Source organism: Phyllobates terribilis, unplaced genomic scaffold (assembly GCF_046119375.1).
Source record: "Phyllobates terribilis strain yellow unplaced genomic scaffold, ASM4611937v1 Scaffold_3__8_contigs__length_932513732, whole genome shotgun sequence".
Classification (NCBI taxonomy): Eukaryota; Metazoa; Chordata; class Amphibia; order Anura; family Dendrobatidae; genus Phyllobates; species Phyllobates terribilis.
Window position 1 is genome coordinate 880,082,177 of NW_027362763.1, and position 27,543 is coordinate 880,109,719.

Genomic DNA, 27,543 nt, shown 5'->3' on the forward strand with positions numbered 1-27,543 from the left:
CGGTGGGATGACACGTGAGCCTGGTGCCCAATCAGCGCTGGCGTCTCTGCCCCCGTCTACGTACGGATTGAACATGAAGAGTCAGATCAGCTGCAGCCCGGATTTCCTCTTCATGTTCAATCCGTACGTAGGTGGGGGCAGAGACGCCAGCGCTGATTGGGCACCAGGCTCACGTGTCATCCCACCACGAGTGCTGACACCGCTGGAACGGCGCCAGCACGGTAGGAGAGTATAGGGTTTATTTTATTGTGGCCAAACATTTAGAACAAGAAGGGGTTGTCCTAGTAGTGGACAACCCCTTTTAAGAATAATCAGCACATGACTGAAATAACACTGATATTGCTTTATAACATTTGCTGCTTTTTATTTATTTTAGAAATCTGTTAGCCTTCTTTAGTATGGAGTAAGATACAGATTAAAGTATTTTTTGGACCATAAGATAAGACGCACTTTTTCCCCAAATTTGGGAGGAAAATGGGGGGTGCGTCTTATGGTCCGAATGTAGAGCTTACCTGATAGTTGCGGTGGTGGCGACGCGGGATCGCAGGGCCCTCCGTTCCCTCCCTCATTCAGGACCCCACGGCGGCAGCAGAAAAGGTGAGATGCTGCGGCCGGTGTCTGCCTGGGAGCAATGGTCTGCCTGGGGGCTGGTGAGCGGCGCAGCTTACCGATGTGTGCGGCCATCTTGCTGAAGTGGCGATCTACAGGCAAAATGGCTGCCCGAGCCAGCGCATGTGCAGACTGGTAGCTCGGGCGGCCATTTTCCTGTAGATCACAGCTTCAGGAAGATGGCCACGCACACCGGAAAGCAGCACATGCCGCTGTGCCACGCCACTCACCATCCCCCAGGCAGACGCCAGACACCGGGTCTCAGCCATCTCACCTCTTCTGCTGCAGCAGCCAAGTTCCCGAGGGAGGGTACGAAGGGCCCTGTGATCCTGCTCCACCACCACCACCACAACTCCCCGCTGCTGGAGCACCGGCTTCCTGAAGGACCCTGCCTCCTGTGACACTCGCTCCACTGCCCCCCAGGTAAGATACCGTACCTATTCAAACTAAAAGACGGACCCCCATCTTATAAAAAAACATTTTTTTCCTATATTCCACCCAAAAATTTGGGGTGCGTCTTATGGTCCTGTGCGTCTTATAGTCCGAAAAACACAGTACTAATTTATGCTTGTCCACCATGTAGATATTTTTTGTAAAAAAAAATATGGTACAAAAAGTAAACGGTCATTCTGACACTGGGATTTGCTCAATAGAGTAATAGAGTGTTCCTATATAGCTAAATAATCTATATACAGAGACTGGCACCAGATATTCTGAATGTCAGTCCTGTCTACGGAGCATCTATACATAAAAACACCATCACAATGTTTGTGTAATTAGATGGAGGGCTCTATGGTAGGTTTTCCAGAATAATTATCACCGTAACTTTTATTTTTACAGGACATGAAGAATGGCTGAGGATCAGCACCATCATAGCTTCTTTTCACAGTGGAGTATGAGATTACATGACTATGTCAACGCTACCAACCCTTTTCTATACTATACACACATAATATTTATCTTTATGTAGGGTGTGCGTGCATTATATATCTATCTATCTCCAAATGATCAAATTTTCATCTTTATCCCGTGAGATTCTACCTATATTCTACCTATGTTTTGACATATATATTACACAGTCCGTATATATTACCTCTGCATCTTACTGACCAATTTGACCTATTATCAAGGTTTTAGACCTATGGGAGGAGGTTCCTTCAGGGTAATAATATTAAAAAAACAACTTCTAGATAACTATAATGCTTGGTGGAATGTCTTTGCTCCTAATGTCAGATTCTCAAATGATTCCATTTGTCATAAGCAGTAAAACATATAATGCCTTAGTACCCCAGTGACCAAAAGAAAAGAAATGCCACCCATTTTTTTTTTTGTGATATTAAAAAGTGGGAAAGCATTAGCCTATGCAGGGTATAATCTGTTGCAAATCCTGATGGACCGCCTTGATTTTGGCATTTTTTATGGGAAAAAACACTGCAAAATGCGCTCTTATAGGAGTTTTAGATCAAGCTCCAATACGTTTTGTTGTCAGTTTGCATGAACATGGAGGATGTCATTCACGAGTTTCACAATATTTCAATTGACCATTAAATACACATTTTTTTCTTTTTTGTATCCATTTAGATGTGTGAGATGATTTAATCCCCAAAGACAAGTCCAACAATACTAGTATCAGGTAGAATATTTTGATTTAAAGGGAATCTGTGACCAGTTTTGTGCCACCTAATCTGAGCGCAGCATGATGAATGGGCAGAAACCCTGCTTCCAGCAATGTGCCACTTATTGGGCTGCTTGCTGAGTTTTGATAATATAACTATTGTATCAGCAGGAGATTATCACTAGAGTACTAGTAAACTTTCTGTAATGTAATCCAACCACTGACTGGTAGATTTTTATGTACACTGTGCATAGGCAGAAAGCTGCCAATCAGTGGTGAGGGTGGAGTTATACAGAGTTAAGCATTCAGAGAATGGTAGATCTGCATCACATAAAATAGAGATTTCATCAAAACTGCAACAAACAGCCCACCCAGTAAGTGATACATCACTGGAATTAGGATCTCTGCCCTTACATTAGGCTGCTCTCAGACGGGGTAGTAAAAACCTTATGACAAATTCCCTTTAAGTCTATAGGCATTTTTGGTTTTAGTGTAGTTTCAAGAGCACTAGTGTAACAAAATGACTTTAAACCTTGTAGGAAACAGGCACAGTACAGGCATCATTAAAAACACCTTGACTTCACCAAAAACAGTACATAAAAGGTTCAACTAACAAATGCATCACAAAAGTATAGAAAATAAGGAATACAGTTTTACAAAAAGCCTTATAGGAAGAGGTTACAGGTTACAGCTAAACCATCAGATAAAGAAAAGAATTAGCACGTCTCCCAACAGATTCCAACAGCACCGATGAGTCTTGTTACCAGTTGTCAAGAAAATCAAATCCAGACTTCAAAAGTACACTACTAGTGTTAATCTGTGGAGGAAAGAAGAATGGTGTTACATTGTGACTGATCCAATTATTCATTGATATTTGAATGGTTCTGAAGCACTGTACATGGCTGCGTATGCTCAAAAGCTGTGCAACATCTGATCCTCCTAAAGTGGGAATCGGTTAATATGCATTCTGTCATTAGAAAAAGAAAAATAAACACTAACTTGTACCCCATAATGATGCCTAAAAAAAATTAAAATAAGTCCTGCAAAATAAAAATTAAGACCGTCTGAAGGTGGGAAAAAAAACTTGGATCTCACCTTACAGGCAAAAATTGGGTCTAAGGGATGAGACAGTGTTTTAATGTAAAAAAAATGATATTTTATCACAAAAATATACTTGTCACATGTTAAAGGAAACCGGTCACCAGTTTTTTGCCTTATAAACCATGACCACCACCTTTAAAGTCATGTAAATAGGGTTTCTACAGTCCCTTTATACCGCTGAAAAAATGCTTTATTCATGTCCCACACTGCATGCAAATTATGTGATCCTGTGCATAGGCCGAATCTAGATGGTGCTCAGCAACGCCCCGGTCCCTTCAAACGGCGCCTCTTATTAGGATGTAAGTGGATGTCATCCATATAGTGCTGGAAGTGGAATCAGAGAGCGGCAGCACAAAGTCAAGTAATGTGTAGGTGCCGCCTTTACTTGTCGTCACCAGCTCCCTGGCTGTTCAGTAGGGCAGAGCGAGCCGCGCCTGCACAGGTCTATGATTCCACTGCGCAGGCGCGAGACTACGAGCACTGTGTAAAACACGTCATCAACTTGCATCGTAATAAAAGAGGCGCCACTTGAAGGGTCCGAGGTGGCGCCAAGCATGATCTAGATTCGCCCATTGGACCGGATCACACAATTTGCATGCAGGTGCGGGACATGAGTAAAGCACTTTTTCGGAAGTATGCAGGGGCACCTATATGGGTAGAAGAGGGGTTGTAGGAACCCCATTTACATGATTTTAAAGGTGACGGTCAGTTTTTGTAAAACAGATGATGTAGCTAAGGTGTGTGGTAACCCAAATTGTTTTTATAGATAACTAGCAAGTGGGGTAAAAAATTACCTTTTAATATTTACTCTTTAAAAAAAACACCCACTATCAGGTGCAGCAAACAATAAGGTGTAATGTGCAAACAAATGTATATACAAGACCTAAATATAGGTATGCTGTATGGCTAGCCCATCTTATTCCTTTTTAGTCTTTCAATGCAATTAATAGGGATAGTTCCATGTACAATAATTTTATCAAAAGAAGACTCAAATTACCTTTAAATATAGGGGTGATGAGGGGTATTATTTTTCTCTCTCTAATAGAGATTAAAGAAGTTGTCCACTACTTTATTCCTCCCCCCCCCAATGTATCCCCGTGGGGCCCCCAAGACTTCTTGTAAATACCTTCTGATGTTGACATCGCCTGTGAGCGGTGCTATCGGTGGCCGCTCACAGGCATCACGTGACCCCGCGCTGACGTCACGACAAGTGAGGCGTGACTCAGTGCTGGCTGCTGGGTTGTGGGTGGGGTTACCCCCCGCGTCACACCCAGCATCCACCGTGTGCTTTCCCAATGAATGGGAGAGGCAGAGCGCGCGGTGCATGCTGGGTGTGACGTGCGGAGTAACCCCACCCACAACCTAAGAGCCACCGTGGAACGCAGAAGACAAAGATCCCCGGCTGCAGCCAGCATCTGTCGTGACGTCAGAGCCGGCTGCAGCCGGGGGTCACGTGATGACTGTGAGCGTCCAGTAATAGCGCCGCTCACAGGCATTATGTGCAACAGAAAGTAATTACAAAAAGGCTTAGGGGCCTCGGGGGATTACATAGGGGGGGGGGGGGATATAAAGTAGTGGACAACCCCTTTAATACACCCCCCCCCCCCCCTAAAGAAACTCTCCCGACGCGTCTCATCATTCAGACTCTTCAGGGGAGCTGATTAAGGTAAATGGTATCCGAGTAGATGTGCCGTCATGCTTTATATGACAATATCAGGGTTTATAAGGCAAAAAACTGTTGCCCGGTTCCCTTTAAGAGATTTTCTTTCTGGAATTTCTAGAGATTTAGGTATACTCTATTTAGCTGGATATTTTCAGTCGCTCCACAACAAAAAAAAGCTACAAATATAAATAAAATCTTGGGAGAAGAATCAGAGGAGAGACATAACATTTCATTTACTGCACAGTTAACATGACGGGGTTGCTAATCGGCACTGGCAGGAGATTACAGTCATTACGTTCCCAGTGTTTAAAATCATATCTGCCAATTATGAACAGTCATTTCCTTCCAAGAGGCATGCTGGCCAATTATCCCAGACAATTCTATTTTGCTGTGTGTTTATTTATTTTGTGGATAGCAAACCTTAGGAAAATTAGATTTCAGGGACCATGGATGTTATGGCATCAAAATGAAGACTCACCAGTACAAAGCAACAATGAACAGATGGCAGCTTGTCACATTAATGATTTGCTGTCAGCATCTGACCATTCTGTAGTATATTGCAACATCGTGTTTCTACAGCATAGTTGTGTTTCTACTTAAAACCGATCTGTTACTTTTTTTGTGCTAACTTTCCTAAATCCAAAATAACTTATTGCATGCAGTTTATGCAAGAAGAGAGATGGAAAGTAACATTACTGCAATATATTCACAAATTGTATCTTCAGAGAGGAAAAGGACTTGAACTCTATCAACAACTATTGGAAGTATCAATCCTAAATGTCAAAATCGAGCCATTAACGGGCCTTTCCATATGACTTAGGATAAAAACCAAACCAGATATTCCATGTGTAGACACATGTGTTGGGGTGTTTGCCCCTCCTCAATGCAAAGCAAGAGGTCTGATTTGGCTGAATGGAAAGCCTTTGATGTGGGTCTAGGGGGTGAACGTCTCTCCTTGTGGACAGTGTCAAGTCGATGTAAAGAGATGCATAGGACATGCAGTGCTCCTCTGAAATTAAATATGCAAAGTGTCTCCTCAAATAAAAAAAAAAGAGAACAAAAACTATATTGCCATCTATTGGAAGTAGCAATCCTAAATATAACATGACCCTAATATCCGTAGCATAGATTGCCTAAATAACACTACTATACCATGACAATCAGTTTCCATATATATAGGCACTATACGTGAGTATTAACAGTATGAAGACCACATCATTCTGCCATATAGTACCAAACAGTGAATGCATAATATTACCATACAATGCCAACATAAAAGTGCTAAAATAGTGATCAAATAATATTATAATTGGTGCTATAATTTGAATTTAGACTAAAGTGATGGTAGGTCTCTAAATGGTGGAGGCCCAAAGGCGATTGCCTCCTTTTGTCTAATATTAAAATTCCACCTTAATTATTACCATAACTGGGTCCCTCTAAAATCTACATGGAAAAATAGTAAGAAACGTAGCTACATTTTCCCATGTTGATATGCTTAAAATAGTAGTTTCCTCCACCCTTTCTTGTGAACTTCAGCCATTTTTGGTAATGCATGGAAGATCAGGCATCCACCATGTAATAGTACAAGCCTGGCAAGAGGTGGCCTCCTCTGGTAAAATTAGCTGTTTCTTGTGGGTGCTGCAGACAGCTGACAATCGGGGGAAGCTCTATTCTGCAATGGGAAGCCCATAAAAGACAACTATATAACAGAAGCCAAAAAAACCTACGGATACATAAACCACTTCTAACAAAGAGAAGCTATTTCAAAACCCTTTATATTTCAATTGTACCCATGCTCAACATAGTGTAGAGTGAACGTCCCCAGTATTTTCAGAAGGTAGAGGGAGAAGTGCTTCCTGGTTTTAGCACAAGATCTGTCTCTCATTGTTTTGTCTACTATGAACCATATTCTAAGAAGATGAACATAAATTCCAAGAGAACATGTCTGACTATTTTACACATCTTACACCGACCTGTGAAAACAGCTGAGGTCCTGATGAACAAGCCTCATTTTCAGGTTCCTTACGGATTTCTGTCACTGGCGGCATTAGTGCCGGTGGTTCTGGAAGAAAGACATCATCTAGATTGCTGACAGAAGACTGACTTTGTCTTGGTGTCTCCAAAGCTACAGAAACACTACTTGGATTGGCTGTCTTTGGCTGCTTAGTGACCACAGATGGCTTTTCAGACACAATAGACTTTTCAGGTTTCTCTGGCTTTGTAACTTCCTTCTCCTTCGGGAATGAATCTTGTCTACAGAAGACAGGAAGTGGTTTCTCTCCCTTTTCTAAGGACTTTATTTGACTGGGTGTCAAAGACGGAAATTCTGTTGGTGAACCTTCAACTCTAGAACGTTCCATGCTTATTTTCCAAAATGCTGATTCTTCTTCTTTTCTGACTGGCGTAGACCCATCACAATTAGGTGTCCTGATTCCCTGAGAAGGCTTGGCTGCTGAACTTCCAAGGGGAGTCTTAATCTGGTTGCTTTGGTTGGCTGATTTGGGGGTTTGTTTCTGCTCACTCTGTACAATAGCGCTTGCTGGTTCTTGAGAAGACAATGAGGCAATGCTGAAGTCTATCTGACTCTAATGAGAAATAGAAGAAAATTAACAATAACAGGTTGTTACTATTCAATCATTTAAATCATCCATCACCAAAAACAGATGAAGATGGGGTTGGTTAGTAGAATACAGGGAACTTACATCTTAGATTAATGACACCACTCCAAAGGTAAAATACAAAAAAAAGCGCTGGAGTGGTGCTTTAATTACATATAGATATCTGATCACTAGTCCAACACCACTATGGCTAGCCAACTGGATGTAAATGGGAAAACATTTAGCCAAAGGCAAGAAAAGTGTTAAAATGATTTAGAAAAAATATATACTTACCTTTCAAATCTCCTGCTGCGTTGTTGATTAATAACAATTTTTATTTACCTGGTTACAGCAATGACACACTGCAAACGCTGTGACTGCTGCAGACAATCAATGGCCTCAGTGATGTATGGGATTGGTTGCAGCTGTCAGACTGGCATACAAAATATCATGGCTACATTCAGGCAAGCAAAGACTGATACCTTCCCTGCCATTGGCCAAATTTTTGTTATCTCTGAAAAAAAAAATCTTTTTCGGTACCTAAAATAGTTAGAGAAACACTAAATGCAGAAATAAAATGACGAAAGTAAAGAATTAGCTTTAGGAAGGTGATTGTTAGTCCTGCAGAGAAAACAATGGGTTAATTATCTTACAAAGTCCTTGACTTTCACTGGAAAATGACTAGAGGCCCCCCATACAGGATAGCTGTAAGACAGCCAAACCTGCTGATTTCAGCAGGACTCGCCAACTATATAATGTGAATAAGGGCCTCCTGTTTTACCCCAGTCAGATGATGTCAGGTTAGATAAGCATTAAGCAGTGTAAAATCAAATGCTAGATCCTTTTGTCCTCAATGGAGACACGCCACTGCCAAAGTCTGACATGTGGTTTAAGTGGTGGTCCAACGCCTTCTTAAATACTATATCCTTTCCTGTAAAATAAACGGTGAAACAAATGGCTGTAGAAGGAGCATCTCCTTCATTGCTCAGTCTGGAACAGACCATATATGTTTTAACCCCTTTGTCAAATACACATTTGGAAAAGGTTTAGGGAATAAAAAAGCTGTTTGAAGTACTTCTTTAAGTTAAAGGGGTATTCCCAACTCAAGATCCTATCTCCATATGTAGTATGTGCAAATATAATGTGCAAATATAATAATATTAGCAACTACCTCCAATTATAAATGTAGTATAGTTTTTCTGATTCACTAGGTCTCTTTCCTCATGTTCAGGCATTGCAGGACCTTAGGTATCCATGGTTACGACCACTGATAGTGAGAGTTAGCTAGCTAGTAGTCGTAACCATGGATACCTAGGGTCCAGCAATGCCTGCACTTGAGGAAAGAGACATAGCGAATCAGGAAAACTATACTACATTTATAATTGGATAAGTCGGCTAATACTATAACTACATCTACTACATATTGGGATAGGATCTTGGAGATGGCAATATTCCTTTAAGCACTATATTCTTTAAATTGTCATAAGATCAAAAATGGTCAGAGTAAAAACTCTTATTCCCGCTGCTCCATTTTTTTCTAAATCTGCAATACAAAATACTCAAGGGAGTGGAGGGAATGAAATAAAAGAGAATAATTGGCCACTTTTCACCTGGTGACAGTTAAAATGAAATGTTTGCTCCATAGGCTTACATTGTAAAAGCCACTTTCCGCTCATACATACACCCCCGTGTGATCTCATGAGTCAGAATTTCAGTCACATGAGAAAAGGACCAGAGCAGCACTGGAAAATAGGGAACATGGCGATCACTGAGTATTTTGTAGCACTTACACTACACTACAAACATATTTAAAACATAAAAAAAAAATCTTGTAAGTGCTTCTCTAAGGAAAGAACCTGTATGTTTCAAACTTTCCCACATTCCTTTTCTTTGGAAAATCTGTGCATATATTTTTGGTTCCCTTCTTGTTGCTCTACATAAGAAATTGTAATCTCTGCCAGATCAGCTGTGAAAATAGCATTATAAAGAAAGGACCCTCAGAGACCCACTGTAAATGTTTGTATGAGTAATAGCAAATGTATAACAACTTGTGCTAACAACACATAAAATTATGACACAAATGTCACATTTGGTAAGAAGTGGAAAAGGGGACAAGGGTGCTCCTGAGCCTCACTCTATCATGGGTTTACTGAGAAAGAGGGGCCAGAAAACTGTGGTGTCTGATTTAACGTACTCCTTCACTGATTAGAAGTACTTCCCCATCATATTAAACATTACAGGTTTCTATGAGCAGTGCAGGGGTTAATCTGTTCAGTTGAGAGCTCCTGAAGCTTTCCTGCTTTGTTGGTCTCAGCTGTTCAGTATTGGCCACTCCCCTCTGCTATTTACAATTTCCTCTGGCAATCAGCGATTGCCAGTGTTAGTTCATACTGCCTGGTTCTGGAGTTGGAGGTGGCGTTTGGAGAGTTGTTCAGAAGACTGTTGCTTGGTGATTTGTCTGTGTGCATATCCTCATCCTCTCCCATTTGGTTTCTCCTTCCTTAACTCCCTGGTCTTCCACTCGGAGTGCATTTTTGTATGATTAGTGTTTTAATTTAACCCTGTCTGTCTTCCATTGTTGGTCTGGTTATTATACACTTCTATTCCCCACTTCCCTGAGTGGGGGAGGGGACAGATAAGGGTTGATCTAGGAGCACAGCAATGCACGTGGCCCCGGCATCTTTACCATCAGAAGTAATTAGGAAAGCAGGGATAGACTAGGATGCCCCCTAGCTTAAGGGATAAGGAAGGTGCCCCTAGCCCTGGGATATCCTGCAACAGTGACATGACACCTTCCCTGCAGACCTGTATTCTGACACCCCAGCTTAGAGATGAGTACAGGAGTCATTTGGCCAAATACTGGTAACCAAGGATGCACTGCCGACCACCAACAGTGGTGTAAGAAGAGATGCCAGACAGCAAAGGTATAGAATGCAAGTGTGTTAGCAAAAGCTGCTATGCCATATGCTCTCCATAGTCTTGGCACCTACATTTCACTTTTTCTTAGAATGAACAAGCTTAAATATAGGCTGCATTCTGCTCATACACTTCACTGTCAAGAGTATATTGTATGTGTCGGCGAACAGAAACTTCTAAATTCTAAAGAAATCTCCAAGAGATGTGCATAGTGCATACAAAGACTCAGCTGAACACATTGCTCCAGCACCCAGCTGTGTAACTGTGCAGTAATGCCCTAACATGGTCTAGAGCCTGCCATGCGCGTGCCAAGAACTGCTCTATTCATCAACTTATCCTCCAATCTAAAGAGATACATTTGAAAAAGGACCTGTCACCAGGTCAAAAGTGGCCAGATTTTATGCTTATTTTATTCCTGCTGTTTCCATTACTATTCATTTTCAGCTATTAGAATAAAAAGAGCAAAAACTGGCCACTTCTCTTTAACCCATTTATGACGTGGTACGTAATAGTACGCACCACGTCATAACCCCCGGTTCAGCGCGGGCTCTGCCACCGAGCCCGCGCTAAACCGGGCACATGTCAGCTGATCTATACAGCTGACATGTGCCTAAAGCATCACAATCCACCCGCAGCTGTTAACTAGTTAAATGCCGCTGTCAATCTCTGACAGGGCCGCACCGGAAGCGCGTCACTTACCCCACCCATCGGTGACCTCATGACATGATCACGGGTCACCTATGGGTTGGCATGACAACCCGGGGTCTGCAGCAGACCCCTGTGGTTGTCAGGGCCAGATAGCTGTGTGCGCCGCCCAGTGGTGGGAGCTCACAGCAAGTGAGCAAATCTGCTACATACAGGCAATCTGCTCATCGCCTGTGTGTAGCAGAGCCGAACAGGCAAGTGCTGCTTCTAGTCTCCCATGAAGCAAGCAAAAAGTGAATTTGATATTGTCCCGGTCAGAATTGCCTGATCTATCAATATAATAAAAAGAATTAATCTGATCGGTAAATGGAGTAACAAGAAAAAAAAATCTAAGCGCCAGAATTACATTTTTTTGGTCGCCGCAACATTGCAAATAAATGCAATAACGGGCGATGAAAATATTGGATCTACCCAACAATGGTATTAATAAAAACGTCAGCTCGGCACGCAAAAAATAAGCCCTCACCCAGCCCCAGATCATGAAAAATGGAGATACTACGGGTCTCTCGGAAAATGGCGCCATTTTTTTTTTTTTTAAGCAAACGTTGGATTTTTTTTTTCACCACTTAAATAAAAAAAGAACATATACATGTTTGGCGTCTACAGACTCATAATGACCTGGAGAATAATAATGGCAGGTCAGTTTTAGCATTCAGTGAACATGGTAAAAAAAAAACTTAAAAACAACTGTTGAATTGCACTTTTTTTGCAGTTTCACCGCACTTGAAATTTTTTTACTGTTTTCCAATACGCGGTATGGTAAAACCAGTGATGTTGTTCAAAAGTACAACTCGTCCCGCAAAAAATAAGCCCTCACACGGCCATATTGACAGAAAAATAAAACGTATGGCTCTGGGAACAAAGGGAGCAAAAAACGAAAAAGCAAACTGCTCCGGTCATGAAGGGGTTAAGTGATACGCAAGCACCCAACAGGCTTTAGATGAGGTATGCACTGGAATATCCCATTTTGGCTCGTCAAAAAAGGCTAGAATCAGTGCTGGGTGCTGCTATTATACAAATAGTTCTCTAATATGGGGATTTGCCAAAACGAGTAGGATCCTGCTAAGTGTTTCATTCACAAAGTCTGGCAGTGAAAGCCACTTTTAGGCTATGTTCGCACATTGCGTTTTTTCATGCAAATTTTCAGCTGCGTTTTACATTACCAGCAAAGTCTGAGATTCCAGAAATCTCATGCACACACCTTGGTTTTTGTTTGATCAGTATTTTGTGCTTTGCGTGTTTTTTTGCAGAATAGAGCATGTCACTTTTTTTTTTAGCATTTATCACCCATTGGAGGTAATGGGTAACGCTGAAAAAACGCCTAGTGTGAACAGAGCTATAAGGTTTTACTGCGCATTTAGTGAAAAAAAGTACAGCAGTAGGTGAAACTCATTTATTTTTATGATTTACCATCTTGTCTTGGTTACTGAGATGGCAGCTTGGATTAGAACAGTTTAAATTAAATTAGTGATGTGTACACAGTAAACATTGGCTGAGCTAGGTGTGAGATTGAACAATACCTGTGGCCCAGGGAGGTATGAAATTGAACAAAGCCTGAGCAACTGAATGGCAGACCATAGTGTGTAAATAAATAGTGCCCCCCCCCCCCCCCCCCCCACACACACACACACACTGTTCAATGATCCAGAAGCAATTTGGTGATGAACAATGATTTTTTCCAGCATGACTGCGCAACATTATACAAAACAAAAGTGCTAACTAAGTGACTCTGAACTAACCATTAAAATTTTGGGCCTATGATCAGGAAAATCCAAAGGTCTCAAACCCATTGAGAACCTGTGGTCATCCTCCAAAAGCAGGATGACAAACAAAACCTCAGAAATTGTGATGAACTCCAAGCATTGATTAGACCAGAATGGGTTGCCACCAGTGAGGACTTGGCCCAGCAGCTGATATCCAGCTGCCAATTTGAATTGCAGCAGCTTTGAAAAATAAGAGAAGACGCTGTATCTGAATCTTTGCAAAAACTTTTCATATTTGTCAATAAAAGTTTAAAAACTCATGAAATGCTTATAATTTTACTTCAGTAACAATAGAAACATCTGACTAAAAGATATAAAAACACAAACTTGGTGAAAACCAAAATTTGTGGCAGTCTCAAAGTTTTTGGTCATGACTATACATAAACATATTGGTCAGATACCGACCCAATCGTTGCCTGTGAAAGATCATTCAGCTTTAAGTTACCTGTCATTGTAATCTTGGCTCTACCAATAAGAAAACTGGTGTAAACTCTTCCTGAAAGGACAGGAAGTTTTAAGCCTTAAGTCTTACTGGCCAGTGGGAAAAATTTAAGATTACTAATTTTGTTTTTTAATAAAGACAGTGATGAAAATGAAATATGAAAAAAAAACTGCCAGCATTTTTTTAAACATACATGTAACACAAAATCCTTATTTAAACCAGGTCATTTTTTAATGATAAGGTCCATTTAAAAAGTACCAAGAGGTGTAAATAATATGTCAACTTAAAAGGAAAAAAAAAAAAAAAAAAAAAAAAGTGTCATTCATGGTCAAACATTTAGCAGGATCTAGCTCTTTATCTCCTATACAGGGATCTGACCTTTGTTAATGCCCTCAACTCGCACCATCAGACAGCTGCCATTCTGGATACAATCCATTAAAAGGAGTTGTCCACTACTTTTTGATTGATGCCCTATCCATAGGATGGGGCATCAATGTATGATCGGCCGGTGTCCCGCACCCAACACCCCCGCCAGTCAGCTGTTATCGGTGCAGGCCGGAAGTGCTTACCTGCAGTGGTTGGCTGTCTAGCTGTAGTGGCCACCACGGGGTACTGCACATCCGCCTCCTATTCAATTCAATGGGAGGCGGATGTGCAGTACCCCGCGGTGGCCACTACAGATGGATTGCCAAGCACAGCAGGTAAGCTCTTCCGGCTGGCAGCCGCCGATAACAGCTGATCGGCGGGGGTGCCAAGTGCGGGACCCCAGCCGGTCATACATTGATGCATTATCCTACGGATAGGGCATCTATCAAAAAGTAGTGGACAACTCTTTCAATGGATTGTATCCAAAATGGCAGCAGTGCTGTGGAGCGAGTTGAGCAAAAAACAAACAAACAAATGAATCAGGTCAGAACCATAAGTGAAGAAAATTACAAATCCAAAACAAAGACGGTGGTCTGGGGAAGCCTGCTAAGAGTCCAGGAGGTTTGGAAGCAAGAACAGGGAAAAAGCGAGGTCAGGCAGTCCAAGGGTCAATGCAGAAGGGCAACTAGGAGTTAGAGGAACTGCACATAACACTACCTGATCAGATAAAATATTGTAATCCAATATCAGGGCACCGGAGTAGTATAGCAATATAATTTTCAAATGTGACAGGAAACTGGAGATTGAAATAGAATATGGACAGCACACATTTACACACAAAAAAACACAATATATAACAATGCTGTAAATCACATTAGTTGGGCAGAGCCCAGACTGCCCAGCATCATAGTAAGTAACGCTACAAGGGTAGAGGATGGTTTCCACTGGACGGGCTTTAGGATGCTTTTTACTATCCAGACCATGTAATGGATAACAGAAAAACGGCCAAAAGACAAACATATTGTATCTGCCATATTGTAACTGCCTATGATGATGTATTAAGGTTTAAAATAGTATTGTCTGCAATAGAATAGGAATTTTCCAAACACTGACAGACACCAGATTGGAATGTGAATATATAAACTTCCACATACCAACATCTGGAAAGTCCAGTAGTTAAAAGTGAGCGTGCTGCAAAAAAAGATTGTTAAAAAGCTAGCAATTCATATCTAACACTGCCACCTCCATAAAAAGAAATATGGTCTTGACAATCCTCTGTCAATGAGAGATGTCAGTGTGATAAATACTACAATCCTACAAGTTATAGGACCTCATCTTCTGCTTGCTCAGCGAGTCAGTTGTAGCTTGGAATGCTTCCTACTTCTGTTGTCCTTAGACCATACCAAGGAGGCCGGGAACACAGGCTCCTAATAAAGGATTCTTCTGATCTTTTTATACATTCTTAAATGGCTTCACATGAAGCAGAGATTTAAGCATCTGCCTGACAGGACTTATATGAAGACAAAGAGAAAAAGTCTGTCGTGAGGCTGTGATCTCTATCCGGTGGTTCACAAGATATTTTAAGCAGGGCTGTGGAGTCGGTAAGCCAAACCACCGACTCAGACGCCTCAATTTTTCTGACTTCCGATCCCGACTGCACAGCACGGCCTCATTACTGAGCATGTACATAAAGTGCAGCACAGACTCATCTCAACTAAAAGCAGAGATCCTTAGACAGGACAGACTTTAACGCCTTCGCAACCCTGGGATTTTCCGTTTTTGCATTTCTGTTTTTTTGCTCCCCTTGTTTCCAGAGCCATAGCGTTTTTATTTTTTGGTCAATATGGCAGTGTGAGGGCTTATTTTTTTGCGGGACATGTTGTACTTTTCAATGCCATTAATAGTTTTACCATATTGTGTACAGGAAAAAAATTCCAAGTGCGGTGAAATTGCAAAAAAAGTGCAATACCACAGATGTTTTTTTTTAAATTTTTTTCACCATGTTCACTAAATGCTAAAGCTGACCTGCCATTATGATTCTCCAAGTCATTACGAGTTCGTAGCTACCAAACATGTATAGGTTCTTTTTTATTTAAGTGGTGAAAAAAAATTCCAAAGTTTGGTAAGAAAAAAAAAAATGGCGCCATTTTCCAAGACCCGTAGCGTCTCAATTTTTCGGGATCTGGGGCCGGGTGAGGGCTTATTTTTTTGCACGCCGAGCTGAAGTTTTTATTGATACCATTTTGGGGTAGATCCGATGTTTTGATCGCCCGTTATTGCATTTTATTGCAATGTTGCGGCAACCAAAAAACGTAATTCTGGTGTTTAGAATTTTTTTCTCGTTACGCCGTTTACCGATCGGATTAATTATTTTTTTATATTGATAGATCGGGCGATTCTGAACGCGGTGATACCAAATATGTGTATGTGTTTTTTTTTATTATTATTTTAGTTTGAATGGGGCGAAAGGGGGGTGATTTAAACGTTTATATTTTTTTAATATTTTTAAAAACTTTTTTTTTCACTTTTTGCTTGCTTCTATAGTCTCCATAGGAGACTAAAAGCAGCACTTGTCTGATCGCCTCTGCTACATACAGATAATCAGCAGATCACCTGTATGTAGCAGAAATGGTCCTGCGCTATGAGCGCCGACCACTAGGTGGCGCTCATAGCGACCAGCTTATGACAACCACTGGAGTCTGCTGCAGACCCAGGGTTGTCACGCCCACCAATCGGTGACCCGCGATCACGTGACGGGGTCACCGATGGGCGGGGTAAGACCCGCGATCACGTGACGGGGTCACCGATGGGCGGGGTAAGTGACGCACTTCCGGCGCGGCGCTGTTAAATGCCGCTGTCAGAGATTGACAGCGGCATTTAACATGTTAACAGCCGCGGGTGGATCGTGATTCCACCCGCGGCTGTTGCGGGCACATGTCAGCGGTAATAATCAGCTGACATGTGCCCAGTTCAGTGCGGGCTCAGCGCCGGAGCCCTCACTGAACCGGGGGATTACAGCCTGTACATACTAATACGGCACAGGCTGTAAAGGGGTTAAGGCTATTTCTCACTAGGCCTTTTTTCAGCTTTTTTTTCTGCAGCAAAACCTGCTCCATTGGCAGAAAAGAAGCAGTGTCAAAAACGCAGGTTTTGGAGTGTTTTTTTTTTTGTTGCTGTTTTGGTGCGTTTTTCAGGATCCCAAAGCTCTGCTTTGCTTCCACTACAGCATGAACACAGATCACCAATGCAAGACATGTGAAGCCATATTAACCAGAATTACAAATGTAACAGTGGGGGGAGGTGAATTGTTCAGGAATAGTTTACCTAAGACACTGGCAGAGCACTGAGTTTGTAGGACACTATTTACTTTCACACTTTGGTCTGCCATAGAGTTGCTGAGGCATCATTCACTTTCACACCTTGGTGGGCCACAGGTATTGTTCAATCTCACACCTTGGTTTGCCAATGTTTACTTTGTAGGCATCACTCATTTAATTAAACTGTACATATCCTAACTGCCATCTCAGGTGGTTTAAACCTGAGAAAAATCACAAGAATAATGGGTTTCACATAATGCTGTACTTGCTTTTTTCACTAAAATGCAGCAAAACCTGATACCTGCATTTTTTTGCAGCATTTTTTCCACTATTTATTGCTTTCAATGGGTGAAAAATGCTGAAAGAAGTGACATGCTCTATTGTGCAAAAAGCCATGCAAAGCACAAGATACTGAGGACAAAAAAACAAGCCGTTTGCATGAGATTTCTGAAATCCCATAGACTTTGCTGGTATTGTAAAACGCAGCTGAAAAGTTGCATAAAAAAGCGCCTAGTGTGAACATAGCCTTATAGGACATTTCATAACTTTCCCAAATTCTTCTGAAAATAGTTACACCACATCCTGCATTGAACTACTGTACCAATTTATATATTTTAGGAGTCGGAGTTGGTCCAAATAGACACCAACTCCACAGCCCTGATTTTAAATGTAGGCACCCGGCTGCCACATGTAGGAGATCATAGCTGCAAGGGTGTATTCACAAGCTCAGTTCAGCTCTAGTGTCCTGTGTTAGTTACATGTCTCACACTGGTAACACCTCCTTTCATTTAAAATAAGCTCCGGAAGGCAGATTCTCATGCTGATCTTTGTCATCAGGGCAGCACGGTGGCTCAGTGGTTAGCATTACAGCCTTGCAGCGCTGGGGTCCTGGGTTCAAATCCCACCAAGAACAACAACTGAAAGGAGTTTGTATGTTCTCCCCGTGTTTGTGTGAGTTTCTTCCGTGTTCTCTGGTTTCCTCCCACACTCCAAAGACATACTGATAGGGAATCTAGATTGTGAGCCCCAAATGGGGACAGAGCCCATAATGTCTGTAAATTGTCTGAATTGTAAAGCGCTGCGGAATATGTTGGCGCTATATAAATAAAAAGATTATTTATTTATTTATTGTCCGGCCCATGAGTAATAGCTTATTTACATACAGTACAGACCAAAAGTTTGGACACACCTTCTCATTTAAAGATTTTTCTGTATTTTCATGACTATGAAAATTGTACATTCACACTGAAGGCATCAAAACTATGAATTAAACACATGTGGAAATATATACTTAACAAAAAAGTGTGAAACAACTGAAAATATGTCTTATATTCTAGGTTCTTCAAAGTAGCCAAATTTTGCTTTGATGACTGTTTTGCACACTCTTGGCATTCTCTTGATGAGCTTCAAGAGGTAGTCACCGGAAATGGTTTTCACTTCACAGGTGTGCCCTGTCAGGTTTAATAAGTGGGATTTCTTGCCTTATAAATGGGGTTGGGACCATTTGTTGTGTTGTGCAGAAGTCTGGTGGATACACAGCTGATATTCCTACTGAATAGACTGTTAGAATTTGTATTATGGCAAGAAAAAAGCAGCTAAGTAAAGAAAAACAAGTGGCCATCATTACTTTAAGAAATGAAGGTCAGTCAGTGAGAAAAATTGGGAAAACTTTGAAAGTGTCCGCAAGTGCAGTTGCAAAAACCATCAAGTGCTACAAAGAAACTGGCTCACATGAGGACCGCCCCAGGAAAGGAAGACCAAGAGTCACCTCTGCTTCTGAGGATAAGTTTATCTGAGTCACCAGCCTCAGAAATCGCAGGTTAACAGCAGCTCAGATTATAGACCAGGTCAATGCCACACAGAGTTCTAGCAGCAGACACATCTCTACAACAACTGTTAAGAGGAGACTTTGTGCAGCAGGCCTTCATGGTAAAATAGCTGCTAGGAAACCACTGCTAAGGACAGGCAACAAGCAGAAGAGACTTGTTTGGGCTAAAGAACACAAGGAATGGACATTAGACCAGTAGAAATCTGTGCTTTGGTCTGATAAATCCAAATTTGAGATCTTTGGTTCCAACCACCGTGTCTTTGTGCAACGCAGAAAAGGTGAACGATGGACTCTACATGCCTGGTTCCCACCGTGAAGCATGGAGGAGGAGGTGTGATGGTGTGGGGGTGCTTTGCTGGTGACACTGTTGGGGATTTATTCAAAACTGAAGGCATACAGAACCAGCATGGTTACCACAGCATCTTGCAGCGGCACGCTATTCCATCCGGTTTGCATTTAGCTGGACCATCATTTATTTTTCAACAGGACAATGACCGCAAACACACCTCCAGGATGTGTAAGGGTTATTTGACCAAGAAGGAGAGTGATGGGGTGCTACGCCAGATGACCTGGCCTCCACAGTCACCAGACCTGAACCCAATCGAGATGGTTTGGGGTGAGCTGGACCGCAGAGTGAAGACAAAAGGGCCAACAAGTGCTAAGCATCTCTGGGAACTCCTTCGAGATTGTTGGAAGACCATTTCCGGTGACTACCTCTTGAAGCTCATCAAGAGAATGCCAAGAGTGTGCAAAGCAGTCATCAAAGCAAAAGGTGGCTAGTTTGAAGAACCTAGAATATAAGACATATTTTCAGTTGTTTCACACTTTTTTGTTAAGTATATAATTCCACATGTGTTAATTCATAGTTTTGATGCCTTCAGTGTGAATGTACATTTTTCATAGTCATGAAAATACAGAAAAATCTTTAAATTAGGTGTGTCCAAACTTTTGGTCTGTACTGTATTAAGAAAATTATGGATTTTTCTGGAAAAAGACATTGGATCGTAGATATTAAGGTATCATTTTATTCCTATGACCTGCACGGCCATTTAGACGGCTTAGAATGGCTGATCCTACTGACAGATTCCTTTTATGATATACCTTCAATTTACAAACTACATTGAGTATCATGGTAGCTTACAACACACTGCAAGCTGCTTGATGCCATTAGATGTCAGTGACAGTCTCTATCTGAATGTAAATTTAAGCTTAAAGCACCACTCTAGAGTAATTTTTTATTTTACTGCTGGTGTGGCGCCACTGATCAAACTTGCATCTAGTATCTTGGCGGCTACCACCTTCTGCTGTAATCGGAACCGCTTCGGTCAGTTTCCTACAGGTTGTAACCTGCCGAATCGTTTCAGTGTTTGCTGGGTGAGCCAGAAGTCACAACAAGGCTCTCAAAAACTTAGATTGAGAGCTTGTGACCATTACTTCTGACTTCTAGTCAGGCAGAAGTTGTAGTCACAAGAGCGCGAGAAGGGAGTGGAGCCGGGAAGACGGCAGATGGCATTGCCAGCTGGCCTGCAGATGGCATGGCCAGCTGGCCTGCAGTGGCACTGGCACCACCCCTGCAGTGGCACTGGCACCACCCCAGCGTGAAGATAAAAAAAAAAAAAAAAGGCTGGAGTAGTGCTTAGTTCTGATCATATCAAATTACAATCAGAATTGAGCTTAGATTAACATTTAGGGGAAAACAAGAGGGACTGACTTACACCGCCTGTTGGGATTGACAATGAACAGCATTGAGCAGCTTGTAATGTATTTTAATACATGCAAGCTACAAAACAGTTAACAATTTTAACTGAAACCTGTTAAAGAAATGTTTCTCTTCATGATACATAAAATGAAATAAAAAAGATGGAGATATCCATAGCCTTTAAGACTAAAAAATTAAATTCAGTTTTTCCCAGTTATAAAGGCGGAAAGCTCAGAAGTCTATTTTTACATGTTATTCAGTTAGTCGGAATATATACTATTTCACAAGCATCCAAGGCCTCTTGTGACCAGAAGAAGCTGTTTAGTTTGGCAGGCTGGAGAATTTTAAATAGCAAAGAGAAAGGAAACTGATTCTGTCTCTTTGTACCTGAACATTAACTGAGAGAAGAACCAGAGAGACTGGCAAAAATGTAAAAGGTCCAGGTCTATGTAAAGCCAAATATAGAGTTATAGTTCATGGAACAACCTAGACAGCGGCACATCTGTACTTTACTAGTATCTTGTATTGACAATTTAAAGGGGTCGTCCACTCAAAATTCTGTCTGCTTAGCAAGAATGATCCCGGCACCGACATTGGAGAATATGTGGTTATAACTTGAGGAAGAAGGTTGTCAACCTCGAAAAGCGTGGATAATAAAACCACATTTATAGTTTATGTATCCTGGATCTTAATATCAACTCTTTGTTTTTTATCTAGTGCACCGTTTGGATGACTTGTGGACCTGCAGCAGCTATAATCCTATGCCTTCATACTGTTATTGTTAAAAGGTTTATGCTAACCTCTCTTAATTTTATACCGGATAAGACCCTATTGGACTTTTTGCTCTCCAGCTCCTGTAATATATTGCAACCCTATTAGCTCGTCATAAAGTGGACCCCCTTATGAGTCTGTGAAAGAAGCTGCTGGTTGCTTTGGGGGAAAAAGTGGGCCCCTTTACTGTTGAGCCCCTGTGCAGCAATGGTATATCCACCCCTGGGCTGATATTATCTCACAATCTAATATTTTAACTAAAGTAGTGTCCAAAGAAGTTTTACTTTTAATAAGCATCTTATTAACGGGCAAGTGTGAAAACTCAAATAACAAGGTCATTTTATTTTCTTTGTGATCAAACAAAATGTCTCGCACACTTGAAATAAATATAAGCTAACACTTACTCTAGTTTCCCAGGAAAATGGTGCAGAATGTTCATCTTGCCAAGTAATATCCTACAAAAGAAAAAAGCAATAAATGTAAATATTCTGGCAATAAAACATTCACTACATTTTAGGTCCCGATTACACTTTTTTTTTTTTAGAGTGGTTGCAATATCTTGGAGTTCCTAGTGTAAGCTTTGATGTTTCGACAGTTGCAGGAGGATGGCCCCTCTTTCCATCAGCTGACTCTAAGCTACCGGAGGGGCCTGGTTCTCCTAATAAACTGAGTTCAAAAGCCAAACACTTTATACAATAGAAAGTAATACGAGTATGCCAGTGATCTTAAGCGCTAGGGTGATGGATGGGGATAAAAAAACGCTGAATAAGACAGGGGTAGATGGTCAATTGAGACCTTTTATTAAAAAACCTTGTATAATTCACAACGCGTTTCGACAGCACACAGACCGTCTTCATCAGGTGATACACTTTATACAAGTCACTGACAGGAATCGGGAGAAAAACTCCCTGCCACTTTACCTTATGGAGCATTTAACCATCGTGGTTGCACTTTCAGTTGTTACTTTTGAAAAAGAAAATTCTGCTACTTATCAAACACAATACTTTTTTACCTCTGAAGTGTAGCGTTTCACTTTTTTATATAAAATATGGCTCCTTTTCAGTTTGATATTTACCACTTTGAATTTCAATTGGTTGCATTTTGAGATCATATTTTGGGACTCCTATTATTATCCCAATGTAATATACTGATAGCTTCCGAAAGGCTAGTTACTAAAACTGACTTTAGATATATGTTTTTATAAGTGATTGGTGTTGGAGAAGCCATAAAATATAAATGAAAGACGCTCTAACTAAATTACAGAGCTGATGTCACATCTAAATATAGGTTTACTCTACTACACTTTTGAACAGAGCAGGAGGACAACCAGAAAAATGCGCTCTCGATTCCATGTTTGTATTATTGTGGTGCCAAGCATGTGCGACGGGAAGCCGCAGAGGACGCCTTGGGTATGTACTTAGGTTTTCTTTTAGCTGCTTCTGCTTTAAATAAAACTTTGCATAAAAGATACTTCAATGATTATTACGTGTCAGTCTGGATTTATATGTGAGGGTTTATTATGAGATTAAAAAAATATGACCTCCTGTAGGTTGTAAGCAATTCTCTTATAGTCCAGCACTGACAGACCAGTCATTCCTATCATTTATGATGGCAACATTATCACATTTAAATCATGGACAACACAATCATTTTATACTTTATATTATACAATACTTTTATTTAACGCACACAGATGACTCCTCTTGTGAGGTTTTGTCCAAAACAGAGGAGTATCTATTTGCCATTGTTACTCACCTCCTGCTACCTCCTTCCCTGTTGGCGGACTACCTATGCTCGTGCGCAGTAACTCAGTGAGCATCAGTGACGTTATTCCCCTAGGCTTTTCGGTTGGCTCAGGTGGCAGCATATCGCCTGAGTATTCAGGCAGTTTGAGGTCTTCACTAAATACCAAGTTTTTGAACGCTATGTGCCACAAGACAAACCCAACTCTATTTTATCACAGGGCTTCGTTACATACATCTCAAAGTGTGCCTCCTGACAGACTCATCCCTGCTATGCTTCAAACTCGGCTCTGCTAATCCAGGATGCCTGTTCACACACTCGACTCTGCTGCTCCAAGTTTCCTGTCCGCCCTCGGCTGTGCTGTTAGATGGTACCCATCCATATTATTAGCTCTGCTGCTTCACATGCAGTCTACCGTACCCAGCTCCATGTGCCATCTGGCTTATGTGCTTCTCATTCAGACCCATCCCTTAGCGAATCCAACTCACCCAGTGAGGGATAACAACTATAAAATGCTGCCCACAGTAAAGTTGGGTCTTTTTACAATAGAGAGCCTGACATCTAGAGATCTAGAAACAGAAATTCAATGAGCAGGATTTGCCTATCAATGTTAAAATTACTCATTTCTATTATTATACAAAAAAATGGAAAGTTAAAAAAAAAATTTAAGTAGAGGAAGATCCCACCAAAATTTGATGAAACTGTAAGATGTGGCCACTCAGATAAATTCATGGACAGCTAAACCAGCCTCAGCACAAGCCACACTAGCTAAAAGAGGGGAGCATTCTATTGAGATGTAAGCTGTTTCTTTAATTCCAATAAGACTTGAAACATACAATACTTCAAAAGTTACAGAAAGGTAGAGCCTAGGATGTTAAATAATGTATCATCCCTGCTGTATAATTGCTGTGTTCTGTAAAGGCTCTGAAATTACCAGGACAGATGGCTCTCAGGCTGCAGAGCACACAAAACACTCCACAGCTTCCTCAGCGCTTTCAAGATTGTAGGGAATCCCAAATCTTCAGTGTGGCATCCTATACTTCCAACTTACCCAAAGGTGGCCAGACAATAGAAGGCCAAGTTGGATCTCTATTATTTAGAGTTTACTATGGAAGTTTAAAATAATAATAATTTGACCATTATTAGCTACACACAAATCATTTCATTGGGTTAGTCTTCAATGTCAGAGAAACACAACGCCCAGCTGAGCTCTTCTGCGTCTTTGTTTTAGAGATTCTGAGGGTCTCAGTGTCTGGACCAGCACTAATGAAAATTTTTGTCATGTCTCTATTACATGTCAAAAGTTTTTAAATGACAGTTAAACCTGCAAGAGGACCTGTCAAATGCTACCTGACACCACTACCTGACACATCCACTTCTGGAGGTTGTCAATGTCTTCTTAAAAGCCTATTTTACTTAAAAAGAAGTTTAATGCTTGTGTGCAAATGGCTTTTATTTGTATTCAAGGAGTTGAAGCCCTGTCTTCAGATACCTTAATCATGCAGACTGGAATGGAATAAAGGGTCCATGTCTATATGTTATTTGGATTTATTTGCTCTTGAATGTACTGGAGAAAGGGAATATATCACCAGAAAGTTATCTATAGTTTAAAGTAGCTTTTTATGTTACGTGCACTTTTAAAAAGAAAAACAAAAACAAATTGCCATTTTTTTTTATTTTTTGTATAGCACAATCTTCATTAAAAAAAAATAAAAAAAATAGCAAAAGGTGGCTACTTTGAAGAACCTAGAATATAAGACATATTTTCAGTTGTTTCACACTTTTTTGTTAAGTATATAATTCCACATGTGTTAATTCATAGTTTTGATGCCTTCAGTGTGAATGTACAATTTTCATAGTCATGAAAATACAGAAAAATCTTTAAATGAGAAGAGGTGTCCAAACTTTTGGTCTGTACTGTATTCCCTAGGAGGATCAGTACCTTTCAAGATCAACTAAATCCAAATTTAAAAAAAAAATGCATAGACATTGTGGCTTTAGTACTGACCCACGTTATAGAACAGAGAAGCACAACTGCCCTGTGTCTTCCCATAATCCTGGCTAGAACTACCTGCGCACAAGACCTTGTCATCACAACCTCCCCATATTACATTGTCCGGCACTGTTATTATACATCATCGGGAAGTAGATTCAAGGTGACAGGAGTATTTTAAGCTCAATCACACAGAGGACATTGTATGAGCAAACCATACATCACTGGGATAATCCAAACTTAACCCCTTATACATTGAGCCAATTTTGGTGTTTAAGAACCCAGATCTTAAGAATGGACTCTAGATTTGTTGTGAAATTTCTCCTGAGTACACCAATACACCATATGTGGTCGAAAACTACTTTTGAGGCACAGTGCAAAGCTCAGAAGGGAAGAAATGCCATATTCAAAAGAAACCTGAAGACCTACCTCTTCCGACAAGCCTACAACCTGCAGTAACCACCGCTCCACCACATTACTGCATGACCTCCTCTACCCTCACCTACTGTATCCTCACCCATCCCTTGTAGACTGTGAGCCCTCGCGGGCAGGGTCCTCGCTCCTCCTGTACCAGTCACTGACTTGTTTTGTTAAGATTATGTAAATGTTTTTGCTATGTATATCCCTATTACATGTAAAGCGCCATGGAATAAATGGCGCTATAATAATAAATAATAATAATAATAATAAACACAGTATTTTTTTTACACTGTCATATGTAGAAAGCCATTACTTTTTCTTTTTCTACTGATATGTAAAGGCTTGGAGTTTCTTTTGCACGAGGCATTGTTGTTTTAAATGGTACAATTTTAATATATATCTGTATATAAGTTATTGATTAGCTTTTATTACCTTTTTGCTGGAAAAAAACTGCCGTTCCTTGAGAGGTAAAGTGTGTCTTCAGTGAGTACAGACGTTCCCATTATGGAGATAGGAGGTGACAGTTGGTGCTCAAAGTTCTATGGACGCCTGTCTGCCTCTAGCAATTCCCTCCATAGAATTTTAAAAGCACCAACTGTTACCTCCTATCTCTAATGAGAACATCTGTTTTCACTGAATATAGATTTTACAGCTTTTACCCATGAAGTGAGAGGGAAAGATCAGTCCAGAAGGAGGAAGATTACAAAGTTGCTGATTTTCATGTCTATTACGGATTTATGAGATAAAGTGTAAAACGACGGTCACCCCTTAAATTACACCATTCATTATTTGTCATAATCTCTATGTTAACAATAACGGTTGGTACAATTACGACAAACATATTTTTTAAATTTTCTCACCAGGTTTTTTTACTCCAAAAGCCATAGAGGCAATCGCACTAGTCATATTAGGACAAAAAATTGTGACTTTCTTCTGTTTTAAAAAGTAGCCTGGAGTTTAGAGCAAATCTATGCCCACTCATAACTGGTGTACATTTCATTTTCTGTCCAGGATAAGCTACATTTATTAACCCCTTCCTAGTGTGTGACGCAGGGTGCCGTTCAGTTGTCATGGCCCCTTAAGGCCTATGACTGGGTTACATAGGCGAACCTTGTTTTGACTAAACTGTATACTACAATACTATAGTAGTATGCACTGTAAAATTGAAGTACAAAGATCAAGCAATCTTGGGTTCAAATACGCTGAAGGGGCTAAAAAATAAATAACGTTTTTTTAAAAAAATTTGAATTAACCACATCATTGAATAATTTTTAGTATTTTTTGGGGGAGGTCATGAATGCAAGAAAAATATTTTTAGTATAGGAGTCATCAGGATTGAGGCAATGCCATGTATTTGTTTTATCTTAAAGGGGCTGTCCGGTCTTAAGCTACAAATCTGCAGTCACTCAATGTGACTACAGACTTCTGAATCCTCACATCACTTATACTGTGAGGATTGTCCAGTTCTGGTGAAGGGATCAGGTAGTTATGTGACCTCAAATATGGAATATGCATACTCCCAGCCACATTCCGACTAGACTGTGTCCGGCCACACTCAAAACACTTGCATTGAGTGAGGCCGGGCACATCTAGTCGGCAGGTGACCGCATCTGTGCAAATCACATACTTGCGATCACACGACCGCCACAGACACTGGAGAATCCTCGTAGTGTGCAGTGCGCGTGATGTGAGGATTCACAAGTATGCAGTCGTACAGAGTGACTGCAGACCTGTAGCTTAAGACCGGACAACCCCTTTAAAACTTTTGCAAAATAATACCACTTTTTTTTTTTTTTAATGTAATCCCTTATTTCTTTTTCATTACATTTTTTGCTTAGTCCGAATACGATGCGCCATAATGAGATCGGCTGATTGCTTATGTAATGTATTCGGTGTAGTTATTATATGAAAGGATTACGGTCTGTCAGTAATTACCTAACTGGAAATCTATTAGGTAGGCCAGACCTTTCGATATGAAAATATAGATCAAATACA

The 27,543-nt window shown here is 40.8% G+C and overlaps 1 protein-coding gene across 1 annotated transcript in view; it reads right to left on the reverse strand.

Annotated features, from left to right (window-relative positions):
• Nucleotides 1-1,204: 1,204 nt before the first annotated feature.
• The window catches only part of CUNH1orf198 (chromosome unknown C1orf198 homolog), a 30,632-nt gene continuing 4,293 nt past the window's right edge, over nt 1,205-27,543 (reverse strand). The window contains exons 2-4 of the mRNA XM_073672660.1: nt 21,797-21,847; nt 6,962-7,573; nt 1,205-3,041 (exon numbers count right to left, since the gene is read on the reverse strand). Coding sequence (XP_073528761.1) covers nt 2,985-3,041; nt 6,962-7,573; nt 21,797-21,847 — 720 coding nt within the window. The 3' untranslated portion in view covers nt 1,205-2,984. The remainder of the gene's footprint in view (nt 3,042-6,961; nt 7,574-21,796; nt 21,848-27,543) is intronic.